General features: G+C 32.1%; 1 protein-coding gene across 1 annotated transcript; it reads right to left on the bottom strand.

Moving 5' to 3' along the window:
* Positions 1 to 6,313: 6,313 nt before the first annotated feature.
* Positions 6,314 to 15,783, bottom strand: LOC127136535 (WD-40 repeat-containing protein MSI4). Its single transcript, XM_051063084.1, has 15 exons — positions 15,409 to 15,783; positions 15,253 to 15,316; positions 15,083 to 15,169; positions 14,798 to 14,860; positions 13,870 to 13,935; positions 13,696 to 13,770; positions 12,628 to 12,703; positions 12,313 to 12,517; positions 11,769 to 11,850; positions 10,380 to 10,453; positions 9,372 to 9,483; positions 9,185 to 9,259; positions 9,014 to 9,090; positions 8,350 to 8,449; positions 6,314 to 6,617 (listed from the first exon to the last, which is right to left on the bottom strand). Exons 1-15 carry the CDS (start codon positions 15,690 to 15,692, stop codon positions 6,510 to 6,512), a joined length of 1,548 nt encoding a protein of 515 aa, XP_050919041.1. The 5' UTR covers positions 15,693 to 15,783; the 3' UTR covers positions 6,314 to 6,509.
* Positions 15,784 to 21,043: the final 5,260 nt, after the last annotated feature.

The raw sequence follows: 21,043 nt of genomic DNA on the forward strand, positions 1-21,043 counted from the left end.
AAAAGTGTAAAATAAAAATAAGAAATGCGTTGGAATTAGATCAAATATATGATCAGACCTCAAGCATTATTTCACGGAGTTGAGCAATAGAAATTTCCAACAATTATGAACACTCACGATCCTAGAAAACAAAAATGGCACGACAACCATCATCGACAACTTCAATCTTGATTTTGTACCTGATCATGTTTCATTAATTTCATAATTGGAAAGCATAACGTATGACTATGAATAACTGACTAAATAATACCTATAAACCTCAGTTTCCGTTGAATGACCACTTTCGCATTTATAAGTTGTACAATTTCCTTTAGAAACTCTTGGACACGTGTAGCATGCCTGATAATATCAATTGTTTCCATATGCTTTCAGTTTATCAATAGTAGCAACGGTGACACGCCAAGTCAACTGCAAAATGTAACAGGTTAAAACAACATTTCTAGTTTAAGGTAGAACGATACATGAATCATTCAAAATAACCATAAAGATAGTTACATATGGAAGCTTTATAATATCAGTCAGACAAAGAGGTATAGCTTGTGATATGAACTTATCATAAACAGTAAGTTGAGAGCTAGAAGAGTTTTGTGACCACATATTAGAATGTGTACTCATAAGTTGGCCTGAAGTTCCAACATCGGAGTCCTTTGGTAGCATACATTCAAAAAAAATTGAATGTTTTAAATGGTTAGTTATGCAAATCAAAGAAACTTAATGTATATACTGTAAAATATTTAATTTTACTAAAGAGTGCCTTATTCGAAATCCAACAATGTCATTGAAGTCTTCGTTGATGTGCAGATTTATGATATTGCACGTATTCGACACAGATAGAGGATATTTCCCTTAATGAGTATATATACATTAAAATGAAATATGTCAGACACATATTTTAAGCATATATTAAATCCATAACTAATAAATCTCTACAACTTACCTTCCTCTTCTTTTTTTTTCATATTGTAATAACACTATTGTAGGGTCATGGTCCTTGTTCTGTTGGTTGTAGTTAATGAATTTTGCAGCATATGACTCTCATAGTGTACAATTCAAAGTGTTATTTCTATCATTGCTTCACTACTACAAAATATACATTTCGTCACACTAAACTACAACGGTTTGTATGTTAACCGTGGCAATACCTCAATTGTGGACGCGCTTTTTTTATTTATATTTACGAAAATATATTGCACTACAGTCAAACTAATAAACTGTGATTATACATTAATGGAGTGACAGGGTTCGAATCACAGCTCCAACAATTTTCTACTTTTTCGTTACAATTGATGTTGTCTTTATAGTTATAATATATAGATTAAAAATAAAATATCTATCACCACGTTTGATAGTGAGAACCGTTGTGAAAGTCATGACTTTTCATCACAGTTTTTTAAAGCAAATGTGGTGAAATTGTTTACTTATTTATAATATAAGCGAATTAGCTTTCGCTTCTTGACAGTATCCTCGTATCTATAACAGAAAAATCCTAGCACACATTTTCTCTCTTTTTCTTCATTAGCTCTCACTTTATACATAAAGGTAATCTTCTTCTTCCTTGTTCGAGAGTTTATGTTTTTTTTATGTTGTTGTAGTTTTATATTGTTGTATGTTGTTGTTGTATTTTCTGATTTCAGATCCTTCTCTCATCATGAATCGTGGGAGCAACAAACTTATCCACGAGATTCGGGTTACAAAAGAGGTTATTGATATGGTGGAGTTATGGTTGAACAAAGCCAAGGAAGTTGAATCTGTTAGGGAACACATTATTGTTGTTGTTAAGTTTTTATTTGTTATGGGTAGTTGTTGTTTGTTATTATTAACATGGTGCTTTTTTCGTGGCATGATTTACTTCTTTTTTAGGTTAACAATGTACTGTTGGTTGTTGTTGCTTGTTATGTTACAATGTTAATGGTATTTACGTTGTGGTTGTTGTTGCTTGTTATGTTATAGTGTACTGCTTATTTATGTTAACATGTCGCTTTTTGCTGTGGCATGATTTACTTCCATAATGTTTTGTTGTTGCTTGTTATATTATAACATTAATGCTAGTTTATGTTTTCAAAATAAGTTAACTCATATTATGGGTGTGGTTGATAAATGCTTTGTTTTTCTATGGAGAAATAGTACAGGAAGTATGAATCAATTTTGGAAGCTTCATATGCCTTGTAGTTTTTTTTCATGGCAACACAAAGTAGATCAACTTCAGAATATTCCACGAATCTTTTCAATAAAAGGTATGTTGTTTCCGTTTTGTTGATGTATATGTTATTTTTGAGTTTATTATAATGTACGTAGATTGTTTCTTTCACTCGCCCTTCATTGAACATGCATTCATTTAAAGTGATTTAGAAAATAATAACTGAAATTTAAAGTTATATTTGAAATGTAACTTAGATCAAATATGATTTTTGAATTACATTCATCTCGTAATTCATTCATCTATATCGCTCTTTAACACGTAGAACTTAGTGTATTGCCTCAAACTCTTCAAAGTAACGATTCATTCTCTATTAATTTATATTGCAAAACATCAAATGTGTTGAGAAGTTGGATTATCTTCATCGTTGTCATCATAATAATTTTCATCATTTATTAAAGTAATGATGATGATAGCGATGATGATGGTCCCGAATTAGTCAACATATTCATGTTTTGCAAAATAAACTAGGAATAAACCGTTGCTTTGAAGAATTTGGGACATTGAATCAAATATTACGTGTTAAGAAGCAAGAGATGAATTACGGTATGAATGCAATTTGAAAAATAAACAATTCTACATCAAATTTTATGGTTGTATATGTTTACTGAGGTGTAAGGAAAAACAAGCAATTTACATATTTTATAATAAACTCAGGGTACTTTTCACAACGGTTATATTTTGTAACCATGGTGAAATGTTAGTTATTTCCAAATAAATTGTTGCAGCGGTTGGGTTTCGAACCCATGACCTTAATATATATTACAGTGGTTGTTTAATATAACCGTTGTGATAGGAAACGTGATATCTTACTTATAACAACGGTCACACGTCCGCTGTGGAAACCACCATACATACAATCACACGCTACCTAACAACGAATGTGAAACCGCCATTATATGTATTTTTCGTAGTAGTGTATCCATTAAACAATATTTTATAATATATAACATAGAAAGTTGTAACCAAGTTGAAAAACTTAATAACATTAGTCAAAACATTACCACGGGTCTTTTAAAATTAGGTTGACTTATTGTTTCTTGTTGTCAGCATTCATTTGGATATAGTCAATTTCCTCAACCATGCCAATAACATCTGCAATGAAGATGGTGTTATATACAATACATGAAATTGATATACATGTTTAATTATTTGATATGAGTTCCATATTGATAACATATAACCTATTAGCAAGTCTTTCTTCCATTTTCTAGAGATAATGTCATCAAAAAGTTTGAAATTTGATTTTTTTTCCAAGATTTCATGTTTGTTAATATCAGACACAAACGTTCCACCAATAAATTTGATGATAAACTTATGCTCGAAAGTATTAAACATCAGATCATTTGGTTGAGGAGAAAATTTGTAACAATATATGTTTTATTTATGGCTAAAACCGAATTGAAATTTGACTTCAACGGTGGAGGTATTACAACATGAATATCAGTTTCCTACAAATACATTACATAAATCAGTTCAGTATAACCTGATTCCAAGAACATTATTACTATTACAAAGCCAATAACAAAATGAAAACCAAAACTTATATTAACATCAATAAATATGTTCCAAATACTCCTTATTCCAAATACTCCTTAAGAGCAACTTTTCATAGTTCTTTCCGGTCACAAATGTTGGCCATATTAAGTTAAAAAATATATATCAATTACTCTATTTTATGTAGTAACTTGCTATAAATATTGAGTTTTAACGATTTAATCATTAAGTATATTTATTTTATATTAGTAATCAAACACACCAAATTTTATATAAGTTACACATCTAGCTATAAGGTAGCAAAATAGGTTCAGTATGTCGGATACGATTGTTTTATCCAATTTATTTTTTAGGATAATTCAAAATTTTAAGTTTGCATCTGTCTAATATATTTTTTAGGTTTTTAGAAATACACGAGTATTTACAAAAAAAATATATATATATAATTTTTAATTTTTGAGAGGTAAAATTCACCGGCCTCACGCTTAATGGTGAATTAAGATTTTTTCTCACTTCTTTAGTTATGTTTGATCTTTTCTATTCTATCTTTTTCTGTTTAACTTTTATAATTCGGATTTAAACAGAACGAATCAAGGTTTTATTTATAACTTCGTAAAAAAAATATTATCATTAATATTTATTTATAACTTTACTTTATATTAAACCTATAACTTTATTATAAATTTATGTTAACAAAAGGTATGTTAATTTTAAGAGAAAATTGATGATATACCGATACTAGTAAATTATTTTACACTGTCAACCAATGACGATCATTCATCCTATCAAATCAGACTAAAAAATTTAAAATACTTATATGACATAGTAAAATGATATATTTTTATTAGATGATAGTATAAAACTTTTTTATACTGGCAATGCATCATCATTAAACTCTAATTTTAAATTGATTATTGTAAATTCAAACTTCTTTGTTTTTAGTCCATTACATTAATTTTCAATTCAAAAAACATTACACTACAAGTTATCAATAGTATTAAATATTAATATTAAATTGGAGCTGTATTGTCTTTTTCATAAAATCCTGGTGTCATGGTTATGTTTCCGGCCAATTCAGCAAAGAAACAAAATGTATGTGGATCCCATAAAAAAAGCTTTATCTCCTTTCTCTTTTATAGTAGTACCAAACAATAGAAAGTGAGTATATATACATCATCACTTTCATGCATGATGATAGCATCACGTGTGAATCCCATGTTGGATAACTAAGTAACATGTGTATTGATGGGACGTAAATGCATTGATACGTGTACTAACATGCCACATTCAAGTCCAACGTCACAGAGGTGAAAAAAGCACATAAAATTTTAGAAATTAAAAAAATTATTATATTCTAAATTCATCCATGTTATTGACAAGTATTTGCTTCACCCTAAAATAATAAAATGTGTGTTTAGACACTTCTCTTTTATTATGAAAAAAACTATCTAGTAGATACATTTATCTTGTTCATGGATGATAAATTAGCGAATTAATTTACATGGTCAAAAAATACTATAAAAAATAAAAACACATATTTTATTAAAAATTAAAACTATATATACATTTTTTATTAAATAATACATAATTAAATTCAAAGACTATATTTTAACCTCAAAAAATCTCTTAAAATATATTTTCTTTTCTTAGCTCAGAATTAATGCATATTTTTTTCTAGAAGTGAAAAAATCATCTGCGTGTATATAACTGATTGATGGGATACCTATTTTATTTTTTACTAATAATATCTCTTATCTTTAATATAAGACATTTTTTAAATTTATTAAAAAATTAATATATCTGAATTACATATAATTTAGATATATTTATTCTTCAATAAATTTAAAAAAATAAATTTCTTTATATATTAGAGGGAGTATTACATAGACATAAAGGCTTGATAATAATGTTTATCAAACACTTCTCATTTAATCAATATATTGAAATTAATATACTCAAATTAAGTATTCACTAGGTATCCTAAATTGGTTGGGTACCCATTTTTCATTCATTAAAAGAACATTTTAAAATGACTATCAATTAAAAAATTTGCACAAATTAAAAAATATATAATGACTGATCAACAGAATATACCCAATATGTATATTTATATTTGTTTCAAACTTATGTTTAAAGGTTGTTGAGCTGTCATGTATTAATTTTTACTAATTCGAAGTCACCAGTTCAATACTCACAAGGCAATATTTTGTAATGTTATCATATAAAAAAGTATATTTTAAATAGATCAAACTCATGTACAATCACATAAGAATATGGCTATTACGACTAGGCTATGAAATAAGATGCTTAGGTTTTTGTAAGATTTAATATTTATTTTTGTTTGAAGTTATCCTATGTCAGCCACTGAAAATTGTCATAAAATATTACTCTTTTATTAAACTAATCTTATTAATATATTAGTGTACATATATTTAAAGGCCACGATTAAAAATATATAAATTATTTCTACATTAAAAAATGAAAATGACATTCATTTTGAAACAAATTTAATTTACTAAAACGTCATTAATAGATCAAGTAATATTTATTTAAAATAAATTAAAATCTTAGATAAATTTTGATTAAAGGTATGCTACCCAAGTAAAACTTACCTAAGAATTTAGCACAAAAAAATATATAGAAACATTTTAGGGTAAATGAGCCTATTCATTCTCCAATCTCCATCCTACATCTAGTTCTGTCTAGAGAAAATGGAGCCACATACATGTGATTGTTCTCTAAAATGGCAATGATGAATCCATAACAAAAGTAAATAAAACAGATAAATTACACAAGCCTTCGTCTACGAAGTAAATTATGTATCGGTCTTTGCAGCACAAGCCACCACGTGAGATTTGAATTTCTCCAACTCTGCCAAAACCTCATCCTCTGGTCTATAGAGCAAATCACTCATGCGCCATATCTGCAGCAAAAATCAATTTTAATGAATCAACCAAAATAATTAAGTTAAAACATGGGGAGGAATGGTAACAGGTCATACTGAACACATTTCACAATTTGTTCATTTCAAATTAACATGTTAATTCAAAACATTAATCAACTTATGAGAGAAATGATTTTTTTAAAAATAAAATAACCAGTGGGGTATGTTCAAGTGTTTCAATGAAAGTGTATTCAAAAGAATTGAAAACAAAGTGCCATTCAAATTTGTCATGCATGCAACCTGGTGTAAAACAAGTTGTAGTATGCATGTTTCGATGACTTGGTTGAGTTCTATTAATGTTTTAAAAAGGAAGGAGAAGTGGCAAAACATGAACATTATCCGCAATGTGCCTTTCTAGTAATACAAACTACCACTCTCCCTCAGCTCTAGCACTAAAACTGCTCCACTATGAGTGCATCCCCGTGTAGGAACCAGATAAGTAAAAAACATAAACCCATAAACATGACTATAAATGCCAGGATTTGTCCTTGGTGCCATGAAAACACCATAGATGAATTGCTACTTGAGTTTAGTGTGAATATTAAATAAATGAGTGACTCACAAAATCAATTGTAAAAATTGAAATTATCAATCACATTTGTTCGTTCAAGACAATTTCAAGAACTGGCCCAAAAGAACTAATGTGATTGAGTTCTTAATTTTGAAGATCAATTTAAAATTTAATCTATTTTACATTACAAAATTGTCCAAATACCTAGAATTGGTGGTTCATTCTTAAATAAATGAGTCAAATTTTGGGCATGCAGAGATTTTGACAAACCCGTATAGGTAAATAACCATGTGATGTTTTTCACTCCTATTGCTCAGTACTAAATTCAGACAAACATCATACATTTATGTATTATTTTATGTAGATTCTATTTGGGCATATTGTATTGAGCTCCCTGAAGACTCCTTAAACAACACAGGTATGTCTTTTAATGGTCTTCAACTAGATACTGATCTGCCCTCCCTTGTTTATATTTTCTGAGATAAACAACACAAATATGTCTTCGTTTGGTCTTCAACTAGATCCCGATCTCCTACTCCCACACTTACAATCGGGGAACAATTTCCAATGAAATGTAGTGCAAAGAAAGATACTCACTGAATCTTCCCTGTCCTTTCTTCCAATCCAAGTTAACATGACAGCATCCAAATTAACATGACTTGCCAGTGGCACTAGAATTTGCATTGACTTATCAAAAGTTGCCAGGTTTTTTTCTTTTATTTGGCTTCTTTAAAGTCACAGTTCACTCCAGTTAACTTGGGGTGCTGACATACTCAAGCAAGTTGGCTTATTAAAAATACCTCAAATTAAAGGGGCGTGGATGATATTCAGGGGAGGATATTGCTTTTAGAAAACTCGAGATGGCCTTTTGACAAGCTTTGAGGGAGGTAAATATCTTTTATGTTTTATTTTATTTTATCAATGACCTATATTTTAAGTTAATATCATATTTACCATGCCTTTCAACTGAGAAGATAATCTGACATAGTATAATGAGTAACATTTCGATTTTAAGATTTGCTATGTCTCTATGTTAAGACAAATGTTCTGATACTTCCTTAAGACATTTATCCTGAAACTGCACAACAAATTTGGTAATCCCTTATCCGTACAGTCCACAAGCAGGCAAACATCATTTCAATTGTATAAAAATTGGTTCTTTCTGTATATAGTTAGAACATGAAAAATCATTCAACATACCTGCAATGTTCCTCCTCCACCAGTACTTTCACAATCATCAGACACACTTACAATTGTCCATGGATCATAAGCATTCCAATGGAAGTCAACAACTTTGTCTCTGCATATAAATAAAAAAAAGTTTGTCTGTAACAAGAAACGGTTGGGATGGGGGCAGTAAATATTGACACATTTAATAAAACAAAAAAATCAGCCCAACAAATCCAATATTGTTTGACATTTTCACAACCTGGGATGACACAGTGCTATTAAACAGTCAAATAAAAGCAATTTGATGCTATTCAAGAAAACCACTAGGTTGTTATCTAGAAGAGATCAGTTATATTGGAATTCATCAATTGGTATTGCAAGCATGAGACCAGTACATCTTGAATAAACATTTTCTAGAGAGACTGTGTTCAGAGTCAATCACATGTATAGATTTTGGAGACTTACATATGAATATGTTAAAGATAGAGAATCAAACAAAGAAAACTTGAGAGCAACATCAGATGAGGAACATAAATAACATCAGGTTAAGAGTCAGAAAATTTTATTTAATTGGCCTGGCTAAGAAAACAAAATTATCAAGTAAAGAGCAATCCCTTCAGCTACAGATCTAGATGATTGAAATAATTAACACTATAGTATAATTAAGTTTACCATAGAGACAGTGGATTCATACCTATGACCAGCATGTTGGAAAAACAACCCTGGAGGAGAGTTTATTGTTTTTCCAGCTCGCTCAATCTTTTTACCAACCTGATCACAAAACAAAAAAGATGTTGACACCTAGCAACCAAATATCATCATTGGGGCAAGATAGCGGCAAAATACTATTCAATTGAAACTGCACCTTCTCATAATCCCAAATGTTTAAGAGACCGTCTTCTGCTGAACTTCCAAATACAGATGATTTGTCTGGAGACCACTGAATTAAACAAACTGTTACTAACATATGTCACCGCATAATCATGATATATATAATGCCAGAAGGCATGGAGAATTACCAAAAAGAAAACAAAAAGCATATCTTAAATCACCTGAACACAAAGAACGGCAGCTTTATGAGCCTCAAATTTATGAATAGGAGACCCAACCCCATTAGAGGTGAGATTGCGCCGATCAAACAAGCGAACAGAATTATCTGCCGACCTGAAGTGATATGATGAAAAGTCAAACACGACTGTGAAATGATAGGAACAAAACAGATATTGAAATATTAACAGAATTGAGGGAAATAACCCCTACAGCCAGAGGTTGTTGTAGAAAAATCAAGAAACATAGAGAGGGAAAATTGGAGAAATAAATGGAACAACCCTGCTCCTTACTAGATTTAAAATTAGAAACAAAATGCAAAAGAAAGATAACCCCAAGTTCCCACTATGAGAGAAAACCAATGATAGGATACTGAGTTCTTATATGTGTGATGACCAAATCATTGAGGTCAATCCACATCAGCACAGCTTCTAGAAGCTGTAAGAATAATATTCAGTTATTGTATTCCCTGATTTTAAGGGATTTTCTGATATAAAAGAAAGGGGAGGGAAATGATTCGGCATTCATAAAGTTTGTTAGAAAACAGTTAGGAGAGAATTCTCTCTGGTTTAGGAGTTCATAGAACTCTGGTTTACTTTTTCTTGTGCCATTTTCACCATTGTAGAGCCTTGAGCTCACCAATTTCCAGTCAATAATATACAGTTTCTTTTCTTGATTTTACTGGTTCTATCAACCCACTTCTCTGCTCAGCTCAAACAAATCTATTCTTAATTCTTTGATGCCTATCCAATTCAATTACGCACCCTAATAAACTCCCTCTGATTACTGAATCAACTCCCACCCTCCACCCTCTTATGCCGTGTGTCCCATTATGTTATATTGCAGCCACTTTAGAGTGGGTATTTTCAATACTTCATATCCTCTTAAGATATGCAGGTCTAACAAGATACTTCCCCATCTTGCTCAAAACTATATGAAGTAGAACGCGAGTTGAACTGAGCAAAACAAACAGTGGATAATTATAATTAGGCATATAGAACAGGAGAACATACCCAGTAAGAATCAGATTATCATCATGGGGATTCCAGTCAACACAGTGAAGATCGGCATTATGAGCTTTTTCAACCTGCCGCCAAACTCACATTAGAGAAGGAAAATAATGACAAATAATAAACTAATACAATGACATGTTACGTTAAAATCTTACACAGAATGAAAAAAAAAAGGGGGTTGTGTATGTAAATATCTTAGATAAATACATATATTCCCAGTTGATAAAACCCCAATGTTGCACACGCCTATATAAATGATTTTTTGAATAAACATGAAAATTGTGTTTTACCTAATGCTTCAAAAAGTGTAATGGTATCAAAATAAAAACAAATTTAAATAGATCATTGAAGTACAAAGCATATACCTTACCAACAAGCATGCCTTAAAATTCATACTTATTTCAAAACAACAACAATAACAACCGAAGTCATTTTGCACTGGACGGTGTCCTAAAAAAAAGAAGTCCAATGATAGCATAATTAAATTTGAATCTGTTTTAATGGTTAAGCCCTTAAGCCAATAGTTTTTCAGGTCTTTCTCAATCACCAACCAAATGTATTAGTAAGTGTCCAAATCAGCACCATGGATGTGAAACAAAAAGCAGGGACCCACTTAAGCACTTTATCCCTGAACAAAATATTCTTACCAAAAGGTATTTCTTGAACTAAACTTTCCAAATCCTCCCAAAACTTGATATTTTAACACTACTTGTGATACATATACTAGTAATGCTGAAAGTATCTCAGTTTCATTATATATTTTAGAGTTCTGTTCTTATTCCTAACCATTTGTAATCAAAAACTACTACACCCATCCAATGCTTATTAGCAACAATGCCTGTCTAATTTTAAGATCTTGCCTTTGCTCCTACCCACATAATTTATTGTAAGCATATAAAATTAATCATCCTCCTAACTATAGTATTCACTATTTCAATTTATTACTAGCAAGTGGTCTTAATTTTCAAGATCCAATGTTGATTTTACACTCAAAAATTACATTCTTTATCCACACTCATTCACAACATGAGAATACTTTCTCTTTTTGCGCTATACATGGTTTACCTTCTTTATCCCTACTCATTCACAACAGTGTGAGAACCCATTCTCCTTTTTCGCTACACATGGGTGTCAAGGCAACTACTCTTACTTGACATTGTACCCAAGCCATCCAGCATGTTGCCAACTGGCAACAACCTAACAGTACCATTATTGCATCACTAGTATCACTGCCAACAAAATACAACTAAAAGTTATGTTGGATGACTGCCAACATCCTAAAACAACCCTCTTTTTCTGTGGGGGCTTGGGACTGGCTATTTTATGTTATATGAAATAACAATATAGGAAAACAAATTCAAATAAATGATTGAACTATAAATCATATACCTTAACAACAGGACTAGAGCCAACACGTGCATCCCATAATATGAGACAAGAATCATCTCCAACACTACAGAATTCCTGCGCACTTCACCATTAACATATTGATGTCAGAAGGATATGAATCTCATAATTTATAGATATTGTCGGTGTTGCGATTATAGTGCAATAGTCTAGATTCCACAAATAGAATATGAAAACATGAAATAGTTTTGTTCTGCTCTCCCCTTAGTAAGATATACTTGAAAAAGGAGTAACTAACTCATTGATAAAGGATACTAGGAGGAAAGAATGGCAGGTCATAAAATTTCACCCATAGTTCATAATAAGGTAAAGAGTAAAATGAGAATAGTTTTGTTCTGCTCTCCCCTTAGTAAGATATACTTGAAAAAGAAGTAGCTAACTCATTGATAAAGGATACTAGGAGGAAAGAATAGCAGGTCATAAAATTTCACCCTTAGTTCATAATAGGTAAAGAGTAAAATGAGAATAGCTACTTCAATAATAAGGAAAAGCACATAAATGTGAAACTACTTAGTATACAAGTTACCTAGAAGGGCAAAAGGCCACATCTTCAACAGTATCATCGTGCCCAGAGTAGATACCTCTTGGCCCGACAGAAGGGCTATCAACAGTTTTGTCATTGCCTTCCCCAGATTTAGAGTTCGGTTTGATAATGGATCCACCAGACTTGTCCGTAGCAGCAGATGTTACATGGTCTTCAATACTCCACAACACCACTGTTTTATCTTTTCCTGCAATGCAACTCGGATATTTCAGATGCAGAGCAACAAGTAACCATAACAATGATGACAGGGATTTAAAATCCCAAATGTTTATACGGAAAGAAAAAAACGTTGCCAACCTCCTGAAAGGACATAAGGCTCAGTTGGGCACATCGCAAGAGCAAACTCAGCATTGTCTTGGTGTCCGGTCAATATCTGCAATAAAAAAAAAGCTCAGTGAATTACACATACACCAAGTATCAACCTCGACAAATAGCAAAAATAACTTCAGAATAAAAAATTTGCTAAATAGGATAATTCAGGGAAACTAATGGAGTCCACATAATTCAAATGTGGAGAGATCCACCCCAATTTCAAAGATTCTGCACCCTTAACCAAGGTTGGCAAGATCAGGATCTTGCATAAGATCGGGAGGGGACAGTAAAATCGTAAAACATAAGATCGTAACTAAGATCGGAAGATCCTACCCAATTGATTTTGTAATATCGAGGGGGCAGCAAGATCGTAAAACATAAAATCATAACAAAAACGGTAAGATATTACTAAAATGGAAAATTATACTATATATTTGAAGTTTTTTTACATGATATTTTGGTAGGCAAGTGTATTCATGGGAAAATGGCCTCTCCTAAACTTAATTGTTGCGCCTCGCCATCTTGTCAACCTTCTCGGCTTGTAATGATGGTGGCCAGAAAACGGCAAGCGAGGCTGGAAAGCGACTGATCGTGGCCGGAACTGGCCCAGATCGCAAAAAATTTATGGTTTTACAATTTTTTTCACAATTTGGTTAAAATAGACGATTCTACTTAAGATCGAGATCGTTGGGGGTGAGTGAAATTGTAAAATCGTAGATTTTAAGATCTAGATCGAGATCTTGACAACCATGCCCTTGACTCTTTTCTAGCCCCAAAGATGCTATTACCCAACTCTTCAATTCAATAGAGTCACCCTCAAGTAACTGAAAAGTTTATTCAATAAATCAATATACCGAAACTGCAGCATAATCTGACCTATTCACATTTCACAAATCCTAGTTTTTAGGGAAACAAACATATTTCTCAAACAAAAGGAACGTGCATCTGCTTCATTATGTGATTTTGATTGTGAGTTACAAATTGGTCTGAACTTTTCTAGATGGACGAATGTTGTGGATAATTAGTGCACACGGCCCAATCAAATAGGCATACCAAATCTGGACGAGAGTTTGTGGCTCCAAGGACAGCGTGACGGTTAGGTTGACTTTCAACATCCCAAATGAGAACCTGGCATCCCAAGAGACACAAACAAGGAACAAAATAGTCAGGAAACATGCCAGTGCTGAAGAATAAAGACAAAAGCAAGGGAAACTGTAAAATTTGTACATCAGGGCTGTCTGTGTGAGTAGCCACTATCTTAGAATTTTGCGGCAATTCCCTAATTCTGTTCACCTACAACTCAAAACATAAAGATCAGATCAGCAAACAGCAATACCCAGAGAATCAGCATAAAGATGTTTGATTCAAGCAAGAATATAAACCATAGTTATTAATAGCAGGTCGCGTGGCGAGTAAATAGCGGAAGCTACATCGCAGTCGAAATATATATAATTTTATATAAAATAAAGCATGTCGCACACAAATAAAAGCTACATAAACATAAATTAAAAAAGTAACTAACATAAAACTCAAAATCTCAATATTGCAAACTAATAAAACACGAATATCATGCATGGTCAGATAAACTGCTGCGTGAAGGAGATGAAGGAACAAAGTGAATAACAGAGTGGTTACTTGATGATGGAGGAAGAGTGGTGAGATGTCTTTACTAAGGTAAAGATAGTGAAATTTTATTGCTTTCGGTATTATATAATACCCACTAACTGACTCGACGGTTCAGGTTTTGTATTTTTTTCTATGATGTATTAAAAAGTTTGGCCACCACTAAAACATACAACACCACTATTCATTACGTACCACTATAAACAATATATTAAACCGCGTGCCACTGTACTGCAAATTGTGGAGTTAACATATAGTATCATACGCGCCACTATACTGCAAATAGCAGAGTTGATATATCGTATCGGCTACCCCAAATTCCGATACATAATAGCGGCATAGCACCACTTTACTGTTTTTTTAACAACACTGATATAAACAATTTAAAGGCATATATAAATAAACAAAAACCTCGCTTAAATTCCAAAAGAAATGGGCAGATTAAGAAAGAAATATATTAATTATTATTCATTCATCTCTAAGTATTGTACAAATGTGTCCAAATTTAGGAATGTAAAAGTGATATTTATACCTCCCCGGGATGTATGATGGTCTTGTACTTCTTAACAAATGGAGAGCGAGCCTCCTCATTAAACTGAAAAATAAATAAATTAGTTCATTAACTGAATTTTGGTGAACAACACCAACAGATGTGGTAACATCCCATCATTCAATTTTCTCAAATTATTTCTGGTGTAGATGTACCACTGTCATTTCATGTGCCAATGTTTGCCTCGCAGCCTCTTAGATTTAAACAATAAAGTGAAACTACTAACAGGTAAGAGACAACACGTTCACATAACAATAAACAAATCACCTGTGAAATATGCTCTGCAGCTGCAACCCTAGTTTTCACAACCTCACAATTCGCAATCACCAAAGTATTTGGGACACTACCATCAGTCTAACAAAAAAATCAAAATAATTTCTCTCATTCCATTAACCAAATCAATTTCAACAATGAATCAAAAAGATTCAATACCAAACCTGCTCAGAAAGATAAAGCCGCTGCCGATTCTTATAAGTAGCTTGTTCAAGCTGAGGACCCCACCTATAACAAAATCACACCATTCCTCAATTAAACTAAACCTAAAATTTCAGAAACAAAAATCAAAAACCCTAGAAATAGAAAAATTTAGATACCTGCAAGAGAGAGAAGGCCAAACAAGGTTATGATTCGCAAGCCAATCGTAGAGAACGGGAACGAGAGACTTCCATTGAGTGTATTTCTCGTCTACCGAAGCTTGGTGTTGTTGTTGTTGCTGCTGTTGCTGCAGTTGCTGTTGTTGCTGCTGTTGTAGTTGCGCCTTTTTCGCTTCTTTCAGTGTTTTGGCAGGTGTTTGTTGTTGATCGTCTTTTGGTTTAGGTTTTCGACCTCGAGTTTCCTTCTTCTTTACTACGCCTTGCTGCGACGGAGGAGTCTCCATTGTTCGAACTCACTCTTTCTGCTACTCTTTACTTCCGTTACTGTTTACTTTCTCTCTAGTTCTAATAAATAAATCACGTGAATTGTGCTCACTCTCGGCTTTATTAAACAAAATAATAACAATTATGTGTCATTTAATTGATTCATGGAGAAAAAAGAGTTTTTGTCTGGTTTTAATTTTTGTAAATATTTTTATTTTATTTTATTTTTAATCTTTTTTAGTCATAGAAATTTTAGTTCAAATAGAAAACAATTTATGATATATAAAATAACTAATTTTAGACTCTCTAATAGGATTAATAATATAAAATTTAAATTAAGTATTTTGTATATTAAAAATATTAATTTTATATATTTAATTTTATAATAATTAACATAATAATAATAAATGGATCAGGATAAAATGACATTAAGGTGTCAAACTGAGTAACATGAGATTTCCAATAACTCTTCGATCTATGTTCGTATAACAAAAATCATCATTAGATTGAAAGTTATTATCATATAGATCACGTCTCTAAAATTTCACATCAATAAAAAATCATTTGATATGTTAAATAGAATGATATAAATTAACGGTTTTCGTAAAGTTTTGTAAGACGTTCGTTTTTATGTATCTTGTTGACAATTGAAATGATTTCTGATTGATATAAAAATCTATAGACATGATCTATATGATAATAGTTTTTAATCCAATAGTGGATTTTGTTATACAAATATCCGGTAAAGAGTTATCAGATGTGTCATGTTACTAAGTTTGACACATTGGTATCACTTGATCCTGACTCATAATAAATATTTACAAAGACACAAGTTAAACAAAAAAATATTTAAAAAAATTTATGCACAAGAACAAGATGATGATCGGAAAAGTTAATTTGGGTTTTGTGTCGCGATGGAGCTTTAATTCTGATGTGGTGGATGGAGTTAACCTGCAAGGTTAGTACTCCAACACCTAAGTTAATGTGGGAGTGAAAAGGGGAATTTCAAATGAGAGTGAAATTACTTCACAATGGTATGGTTTTCTTCCTTATATAAAAGGAGTTTGTTTGCAACTGAAATGTAAAGGGACCTCGAAAAACACAGAAGGTCGTAGGATGAGTTTTATGGCTTAGATCGCTTCGTCATCCCCTAAGAGTCGTGAATAATTGTCTAACCCATATTCGTTGTATTTAGTTTCTCCTAACTCTTTGGTCCTACCCTTTGTTGGGCCTTTGCAATCGGCCTAGAACAGTTGACATCAATCCCTTGACTTTGTTGAAATAAAGGGAAGGGTTTTGCAATTGTTGACGTTGTATGTCGGGATATATATATATATATATATATATATATATATATATATATATATATATATATATATATATATATATATATATAGAGAGAGAGAGAGAGAGAGAGTACTTCACATGTGCCCTTACTTTAATTGCTCGTGTGATCACCATAAGAGCTATAATGTCACCTCGATGATCGCAAAACTATCTCGACCGTTGGGAATATGGCACGATAGTGCGGTTTTGATTTATTCGGGGAAGTTCAACGGGTTTTTAAAAGAACTTCATTCCTTTAGCTCTCTCACCTTTTTTACTTTGTCGAAAGCTTTCTTTTCTTAGTATTTTTATCTTAAAGGTTTTGGGCATGTGATCTGGCCATATCTCCGAAAAAGTTTCTCCTACTAACTTTATTTGCATATGTTGATTCTTTATTCGTATTTTGAGATATAGTTTTTTAATATGCATCTTCTCTTTCTGCTTTTAGGGTTTCTCTATCTTCCAGTGCTCATTTGCTCGACTAATATTGTGTTGTGTTTAGTTTTTGTCCCTATAACCATGACCATTTCTTATGTATAGACTAAGAGAGTTGTTGTATACATTTTTGCAGTTTGGGTTAGTTCAAACATTTTGGGAATTGCCTCCTACTTCTCCCAATACAGTTATTTTTTCTTAAGCAATGACAAATGTTAGTCCATCTAAGAATTTGAGTATTCTTCCTCCAACCGAAGATCAAAGAGTATGTGGCCCATATAATGGTGTGTTATCCCATTTCATGAATGTTTATTTTTCTTGATTGGTTATCGTCTTACTTTCAACGAGTTTGAAACCAGCGTTCTAAATCATTTATTGGTTGCTCATTCATAATTCCTCTCACGAGTATAAAGGCAGTAAACAAATGTTGACCTTGTTTTTCCACATGTTCGGGGTACATTGCAGTTATAAATTTGCATATGGCTCTGGTATTATCTCACAGTGGCAATATACTAAATATTTTGAGCCTTATTATGATAATGTAAAGAGTTTCAATATCGTTTCTTCTTGGTGATCCCTCTCACTCAGGATGCCCATTCAAAAATATGCAATTTAGATTTGGAGAATCCCTCTTCTTGCATTAACATTTTCCGTAAGTACTAGACTTATGGTCATTTATTTCCTGACCCGACCCGGTTATGTCGTTATAAGGATGAGCAATATTTAAATGGTCATTTGGTGTCTCTTTATCAAGGACTTGGTTACATTGGTGGGGTAGTTCCCTTCGGCCTTGCTTCCAATAAGTAGTTAAAGAGATCCTCGCTAGCATATAGTGTAAGTTCATAGTGCAATCTAAGAGGGGGTGAATTAGATTTAGAGACTTTTTGGTTATTTTATAGATGTTCTTATGTTCTCATTTTTCCGAATGTATGATGATGAACTTATGAAATAAAGTGAAAATTTTAAATGCGGAAAAATAAAGAACACGATGATATATCATGGTTCCTCTTTCCAAACAAGAGTACTCTGGTCCCCTCATATTCTTTGAGAGATTTTCATTATTATTATATCTTTGTACAAGCCTACCACTAAGACTTCTCTTACAATCTTCTAACAACAACAAAGAAGCACACCACTTCATTGATTTCACACACAAAAAATATGGTGGAATTTCAATCACCCTGATTCAAAAAACCTTTTACAACAAACACCAATAACTTGTGATGATCACTCCAAACAACAATGGTGAACAAACAATACAACCTTGTGTAGAGTTTTGAGTAATATTTAACTTGGCTTGGATTCCAAGATAATCAATTCGATCTTCTTTTTCTCTTGATCAAAATTCAAACATATATACTTAAGTGCTCAGAGTAATATGAATGGAACTATTTTCAATGAAATGAAAGCTACATACAAAGTTTCATTTTTAATGGAATTATTAACACTCGAAAAACTTGTTTGAATTATGTAAAAATGATGTACGAAAAAGGTTATTTCAAATTTTGATTTGTGAACCTTTATATGCATCATAAAATACCTATATGAATTGATGCATATGTTTGGAAACATTACCATGAAGGCTTGCAACCTTTTAGACTCATGTTGGTTCAGATAAAAACATTATGCTTCAAGTGTAACTAGGTACCAAAAAGTTGCAATCGGGTATGTAGCAGTAAATTCGTGACAATTAAGTTATGGATAAACTTAACGTCAATAAAACCAGAGTTGTCACCGCGTTTTTATCGTTTCCAAAGGAAAAGGGAACAGTACGAACAAAACCCAAAGATAAGAAGTTTTCAAATCAAAACTAATAAAATGCTAGAGATTACAGGTAAGGGGGTTGGTTACACAAAGGGAATGTGTTAGCATCCAAAGTGTCCTAGATACTCCTAAGGAGCCCTTTTTTATGTGTGTATGTGTTTTTGGTATAAAAGATGTTTGAAACAAATAGAGTATGGGGATGAGAAAAATAATTCATTGATTATATTTTTGTGTTTGACAAGACCTTCGAACTTGTGTCTGCGTACCAACATAAAAATGAGGGATCAAAACCTCGTAGTTCGTGTTAACAATTTCAAAATGAGTGAATTGCTTTTAACAAAAATTTAAATTTAAAAGAGGCACAAAGGATCCAAAAGTTTGAATGAGTGTTAGTTCTTTTTATCTTTTGAAATTTTAAGTCAATATGATTAGATTCATTTACAAGTTTGATTGAGAAAAGAGTTTAAAAATGCAATGGCATAAGGCCAAAGTTTCTAATTTGCAATAAGGTCTAAGTTTAGAAATCACAAGCAAAGAAGTTTTTGAAAGGGGGGAGAGATTTGAAATTTAAGAAATGGGGGGAGATGAAAAGACTAATCCTAAGCAGAAATTTAAAAGTTAAGAGTTGGAAAGATCTGACCAATGGATGCAATCCAACAAACAAGAATGTCATATAGAAACCCACTTTCCCTCTGGACTTTAAATCAAGCAATATCAATAATCAAGTAGCAAAATGAAGAGCAAGGCATCAAATAAAAATAGCTACATCCAAGCAAGCAACTTCATAGTCTTCTTCTTCTCATGTATCAGATGACATACTCCTTGATTGGCTCAGAATAAGGCATTAGACACAGGTTCAAAGTAATAGTTGTATCAAGACCATGTAGCAGATGAATTCATGTGGATCCCGATACTTGCATCAAATGAAAGCTCAAATCACAATAACTTGGTTTAAAAAATGTTGGCATTGGCCAAGTCCTTTTGCATAAGGAATGTTGCCTAGTTATAAGTCCAAGAGTTCAGATCAAATCCAACAGTCTACACAAACATTTTTTAAGGTTTTTGCTGTTTATTAAGTATTTTAAGGTCCTAAGACCACAAACACAAGCAAAATACACAAACAAATACATACAATCACAATATATGGCTCAAATGAGCAAAGTGAAAATGACATAAACATAAACAAGTTAAATGATATATAAATGACAAATGAAATGGTAAATGGATTAAATTTAAATTGCATAAAGTAAATGACTTGAAATTAAAAGCAAGAACAGTAAAAGTTAGTCACATGTTAGTTGATTAGATGTCAGTGGTGTTTTGCTTTTCAATTGATTAAGTCATTCTTTGGAGAATACACAACCCTCTATTCACAAGCATGGATCCTTGAACCAAGACATCTCCCAAAGGAAGGAAAAAAGGTCAAGTTTCCACATAATACCATGAAAAGGGGGAGATTTACAATCTCACTTACTAGAATGTTATGCATTTTGGTCAAAATTTAGCGTTATGTTAAGTAATCGTAATTGGACTTATGTAAAAGTCAAAACTATCTGAGGTCGGGCAATAGAAATTTTGGTGTTAATGCATGTTAGAGATATGGTATAATGAACTATACTCCTAAAATATACCACACACAAAAAGAAAAAGATCAAAGAAGGGACATATCTCATCCATACTTGTATTGGTTCATCTAACACAAAGTTATTGATGAACCAATTAGCCTTAGGATATTGAGACTTCATTGGTCAATGGAAGGGATGAGAAATAATGGGATTGAAGATGAAGAGGGGGGGGGGGATGAGACAAACACAAATTGGTCATTCACGGGAGGACTTTTATCAAA

The sequence above is a fragment of the Lathyrus oleraceus genome, chromosome 1 (genome assembly GCF_024323335.1).
Source record: "Lathyrus oleraceus cultivar Zhongwan6 chromosome 1, CAAS_Psat_ZW6_1.0, whole genome shotgun sequence".
NCBI lineage: Eukaryota > Viridiplantae > Streptophyta > Magnoliopsida > Fabales > Fabaceae > Lathyrus > Lathyrus oleraceus.

Excerpts from the sequence above, each read along its gene's own strand:
- LOC127136535 (XM_051063084.1), bottom strand. The coding sequence starts at position 15,692 with ATGGAGACTCCTCCGTCGCAGCAAGGCGTAGTAAAGAAGAAGGAAACT. Across the intron at positions 14,861-15,082 it reads CTGCAGAGCATATTTCACAG|TTTAATGAGGAGGCTCGCTC; the intron begins GTGATTTGTTTA and ends TTTATTTTTCAG. Across the intron at positions 9,091-9,184 it reads ACATTTGGGATTATGAGAAG|GTTGGTAAAAAGATTGAGCG; the intron begins GTGCAGTTTCAA and ends TTTTGTGATCAG.